We start from the raw sequence: 5,726 nt of genomic DNA, 5'->3' as shown, positions 1-5,726 counted from the left end.
TCTGCCTCCAAGCACACACGACAGCCGACCTCCTACATTTATACGCCGCAAGCCACCCAACGGTGTGTGGCGGAGGGCACTTTTTACGTTACGTGCCACTGTCGTCATTGCCTCCCTTTGCCGTTCCAGTCGCGTATGGTTCGCGGGAACAACGACTGTCTGAAAGCCTCCGTGCGCGCTCGAATCTCTCTACTTTTACTACATTCGGGATCTCCTCGGGAGGTATATACGTACGGGGAAGCAATATATTCGATACCTCATCCGGAAACGCACCCTCTCGAAAACCTGGCGAGCAAGCTACACCGCGATGCAGAGAGCGCCTCCCTTGCAGAGTCTGCCACTTAACTATCACGGTTACCACATAACCCTGTGACGAAACGTTGGACCTTTCTCTATCTCCTCCGTCAACCCGACCTGCTACGCATCCCACACTGGTGGGCAACACTCACGTATGGGTCGGTCGAACGCGTGTTTTTGTAAGCCACCTCCTTTGTTGATGGACTACATTTTTGCTAAGCATTCTCCCAGTGCATCTCAACCTGGTACCCGCCTTACCAACAATTACTTTTATCTGATCATCATTCCACTTCCAAATCATTCCGCACGCATACTCCCAGATACATATTTTACAGACGTCACAGCTACCAGTGTTTGTCCCGCTATCATATAATCAATCATACAATAAACGATCCTTCTTTCTGTATATTCGCAATACATCACATTTGTCTATGTTAAGGGGACAGTTGCCACTCCCTGCACCGGGTGCCTATCCGCTGCCGATCGTCCTGCAACCTCTCTGTATACTACATACAGCACATCATCCGCGAAACGACGCATGGAACGTCCGGCACTATCTACTAGCTCATTTATATGATATGAATTGTGAAAAGCAATGGTCCCATAACACTCCCCCGTGGCACGCCAGGGGTTACTTTAACGTCTGTAGACGTCTGTCTCTCCATTGATAACAACATGCTGTGTTCCGTCTGCTAACATCTCGTCAATCCAGCCACACAGTTGGTCTGATATTCTGTAGACTCTTACGTCGTTTATCAGGCGACGGTGCGGAGCTGTATCGAACGCCTTCCGGACGTCAACGACAATGGCATCCACCTGGGAGCCTGTATCTCATATTTTCTGGGTCTCATGCGCAAATAAAGCGAGCTGGGGGTCTCACACACGATCGCTGTTTCCGGAATCCAACATGGATTCCTACATAGTAGACTCTGGAGTTTCCACAAACGACATGATACTCGAGCAAACAACATGTTCTACAACACATCGACGTCAGAGATATGGGTCTATGGTTTTTGCGCATCTGCTCGACGACTGGGACTACCTGTGCTCTTTTCCAATCATTTGGAACCCTCCCTTCCTCTCCAGAGACTTGCGGTACACGGCTGTTAGAAGGGGGGCAGGTTGTTTCGCGTACCCTGTGTAGGAATCGCGAATTGGTAATCCCGTCGGGTCCGGCGGACTTTCCCATTCCTCCTTGGACACTTATTTCGATGTCAGCCGGTTTCTCGTTCGTGCGAGCATTTAGAGACGGAACTGCAGTGCGGTCCGTCCTCTGTGAAACAGCTTTGGAAACAGGTGTTTAGGTATTTCACAGCTTTACGCGTGTCATCCTCTGTTTCAATGCCATCACCATGCCGGAGTGTCTGGATATGCTGTTTCGAGCCACTTACTGATTCAACGCAAGACCGGAACGTCCTAGCATTTTCTGTCAACGTCGGTACATAGGGTTTGTTCTACTTTCGAATTCACTGAACGCTTCACGCATAGCCCTCCTTACGCTCACACTTTGGACATCGTTTAGCTTCTGTTTGTCTCGGAGGTTTTGGCTGCGTTTAAACTTTGGGTGAAGCTCTCTTTGCTTTCGCAACAGTTTCCTAACGTTGTTGTTGTAGTATACCACGGTGGGTTTTTTTTCCCATCCCTCACAGTTCGACACTCGGCACGTACCTGTCTAAAAACGCATTTTTACCATTGCCTTGCACTTTCTCCATGAACACTCAACATTGTCAGTGTCGGAACAGGCATTTGCCTTTTCATCTGTCGGGTCGTCTGCAAATCTGCCTTCTATTACTCTTGCTAGCCAAAACAGATAGATACACCGTCCTCCCTGCAACGGCCTTATGATCACTGCGTCCCTGTTCTGCACATACAGAGTCGAAACACGTTCGGGTCTGTTTGTCATCCGTAGGTCCACGATGTTATCTCCACGAGTCGGTTCTCTGTTCATTTTGCTCGAGGTGATTTTCGGACAGTGCACTCAGTATAATGTCACTCGATGCTCTCTGTCCCCCTACCACCCGTCCTGAACATCATCTGAGTGTCCCAGTCTATATCGGGTAAATTGAAATCTCCACCTAAGACCCTAACATGCTGAGGAAAATGTATGTGAAATGTGTTTCCAAAATCCGTCTCTCCGTTGTTCTGCCACTAATGCTGCTGCGTCGGGAGGTCGGTCAAAGGAGCCAATTATTATTAAACCTAGCTCGGTTGTTGGGTGTAACCTCCACCCACAATATTTCACAGGAACCATCCACCTCTACTTCACTACAGGATCAAAACTACTACTCAAACAGCGACGAACACACCACCACCGGTTGCATGCAATCGAGCCTTTCTAAAACACCGTCTGTACCTTTGTGACAATTTCGGCAGAATTTATCCCTGGCGTCAGCCAGCTTTCTGTACCTTATCACGATTGCAGAGCTTCGGTGCTTTCTCTGTCAGCGCTTGCGGTTCCGGTACTGTACCAACGCAGCTTCGACAGTTGACAATTAACAAACGATACCGATTGCTGCTTGGTCCCCGCACCCGTTGAGGCTGCTGTTGCCCCCTTTCTGTACTTGCCCAAGGCCATCTAACCTAACAAAACCGCCCAGCCCACGCCACACAACCCCTGCTACCCGTGTAGCCGCTTGTTGCGTGTAGTGCTCTCCACCTAAGACTATAACATGCCTTCGACATTCGCAGTGTACAACACCTTAGGTTAGGGTTGGCGTCGCTTGGGTTAGGTTAGGTTACGTTAGGTGGACGTGGGTTAGGTTAAGGGTTAAAGTTAGGTTAGGCGTCAAAGTTAGGTTAAGCGTTCGGACGTGAGGCGTCAGGTGGCCGCACCTACCTTACGGCCGGACATCTTAGGTTAGGCTAAGGGCGCCGAGGTCACGTTACGTTCACCTTCGGGCGCCACACGTAGCTGTCACAGGTAGGTAGTAGTTCGGTCGGTCGGTCGTCGGCAAGCCGCAAAAAACTACAGACGACGTCGACAACAAGACCGAGCAGGAGGCAGATATATACCGAGCGCCAAAGAGACCGACCACACACACACACACACACACACACACAAAACAACAAACACCACCCACCGGCCAAAGGGGCACCAAAAAAACCCACAAAGCCGAGCACCACACGTCGCGACCAGAGGCAACCCGCAACCGCAACGGCGCTTTCCGCACCGGGCCGGATGCACGTACGACAACACCGCTACCCGTACACAAGGCCTCCCATTGCACACAGCCGCTCTGTGTTCAACATCATCAATGGCGCGCCCGCGGCTCGTCGCGGTCGCAGCCATGACGCCGCCGCCACTTTTGCACCAACACATTCACGCACCGCAAAACAGCTCGCCGACCCACCGACACAGCACAGCCGACAAACAAAAACAACCGCGGCGGCGGCAACAAAACAAAACAAACACCTCGCACCAAGCGTCCGACAGAAAACAAACGGACAGGCACACAGGCCTCTGCTAACGACCACGACACAGCGGCACGCTGCCCCTTTCCCGCCACTCTCGATTCACAGCGCACGCGACCCCGTCGTCGACGACGACACGCGACGGGCTCGCTTCCCGCAACCTACACCTTTCCGCCACTACGCACGGCTCCACCCGACGCCCGTCGCAACGGCACTACTGCACGCACTATCACCCCCGCCGCCGCCGCCGCCGCCGCCGCCTCCTCCTCTCTCCCCCTTCCCGTACACAACAACACAGCCAAAAACACACTCACGACCCAAACATAACAACATGGCACGTGCATCGGCGCACACCCCCAACCAGTCACCGTCGACACAACCACACGCAAGGCACGGAAAAACCGGCGTCCTTCCACGTTGCCATCAAAGCAGCACAAACAACCACACAGGAGGAACCACCAACAACTGCCGGCCGGCCGGCAACCACCAAACGCACATTCCCGCTCGCCACCACACACCTCTCGGCAGCCGTTTCGCAAAGACATGACATGACATGACGCGACATCATCGCATCACGGGCGACGCACGCACACCGACCCACTTTCCCGCCCGTCTCTCTCTCTCTTTTTCTTCCGACGCCTTCGGCCGAGCACACACGTACGTGGCACAACGCCCAACACAGTCACACACAGTCGACAGGCGCACGCCCAGGCACGCAACGACGCAGCGCAGCAAAGGCGCCCGCGACACATACCTCCTCTCCCGTCTCGCCGCCGACCGCCAGCCAGCCACTCGCAATGTGCACTGGCCAACCGGACACACGTCCACCGCGCCGCCTCCGACCACCCGCCAGGGGGCGCTCACGTCCGCGACAACAGCGCGGCCCGCCGCCGGGCGGGCCCAGCCCGGCCCAGGCGGCGCGCGCTGCTCTGCACTCGGCGCGCCGCGCCACACATCCTGCTGCAGACCGGGCTCGTCTCTCTGTACGCGTCTGCGTCTGCCCGCATCTCATCTTCCTGCGCATCAACACAAACGAGGCCACGTGAGCAAACCCCCGTCACAACGCCACATCACGCACTGCCTTGTCGACCGCCTAAATAAATGCACTCACCCACCAGCCATCCGCTTCGTCCTCTTCTTGCTTACTCGTTGTTCGTCGTTGTTGCTGCTGCACCAGCACCAGCACCAGCACCGGCGGCGGCGGCGGCGGCGGCGGCGGCGGCGGCGGCGGCGGCGGCGGCGGCGGCGGCGGCGGCAGCGGCAGCGGCAGCGCACACAGCCCCCAGCCGGCCGCATCCGAGGGGGCCCCGCCGCCAGCGTCGCCTCCTTGGGCACAGGTGCGGTGCTGTGGCCGCCCATCCAACCGCATTTGCTGGCCGTCCCAGCCGCCAGGCAGGCGTTCCCACTGCCGCGCACCGCCTCTGCTGCAGAAGACGAACAAACGAAACGTACAAACATACACGCACCCGAAGCGTGGCCACACACGGACGGGACCGACAGGCTCCAAGGCGACCAAACGATGGAAAAACAAACACAAAAACAAAAGACACGCGAGCGAGCGAGCAAGCACGCAGTCGCCTCGCCTCTGTCCTCCCGCCCCCGCCCTTCTCCCCACCACATGCCCACAAACACCACCGCCTGCCCGCATCTCCACATTCGCCCCCTCCATTTGTTCCCTTGCGTTCGTTCCTTCCTTCCTTCCATGTGTCTGCGTGCGCGGCGCCTCTCCAACATCCGCCGTCCGTCCGTCCCGTTTTCGCCGTACCACACGCCACCGTCGGCGCCGCCTCGCCTCCTCCCAGTCCACCACCGCCGCCGCCCCTGTCCGCCCCGCACACCACCATACACCGCTGCTTGTCCCGGCCGTTGCCACCAAAGGCGCCAGCCGCAAACCGCGCCAAACGCCGCAGCGCGCGTGCGTCCTTCCTTCTTGCTTGCTTCTCCGTGCCGACGCTGCCTCTATTCCCGCACCCATTCGGCCGACAAGCACTGGCGTCGACGACACAGCCGTTGGGCTC

At 56.4% G+C, this 5,726-nt stretch overlaps 1 protein-coding gene across 1 annotated transcript; it reads left to right on the top strand.

The window, feature by feature from the left end:
- Nucleotides 1–3,475: 3,475 nt before the first annotated feature.
- On the top strand, nucleotides 3,476–4,255 carry LOC126232547 (uncharacterized). The gene has a single exon (XM_049942789.1). The coding sequence runs from the start codon at nucleotides 3,476–3,478 to the stop codon at nucleotides 4,253–4,255; it is 780 nt and encodes a 259-aa protein (XP_049798746.1).
- Nucleotides 4,256–5,726: the final 1,471 nt, after the last annotated feature.

Source organism: Schistocerca nitens, unplaced genomic scaffold, assembly GCF_023898315.1.
Source record: "Schistocerca nitens isolate TAMUIC-IGC-003100 unplaced genomic scaffold, iqSchNite1.1 HiC_scaffold_520, whole genome shotgun sequence".
In the NCBI taxonomy this organism is placed as follows: Eukaryota; Metazoa; Arthropoda; class Insecta; order Orthoptera; family Acrididae; genus Schistocerca; species Schistocerca nitens.
This window is presented reverse-complemented; position numbering and strand designations above follow the sequence as displayed.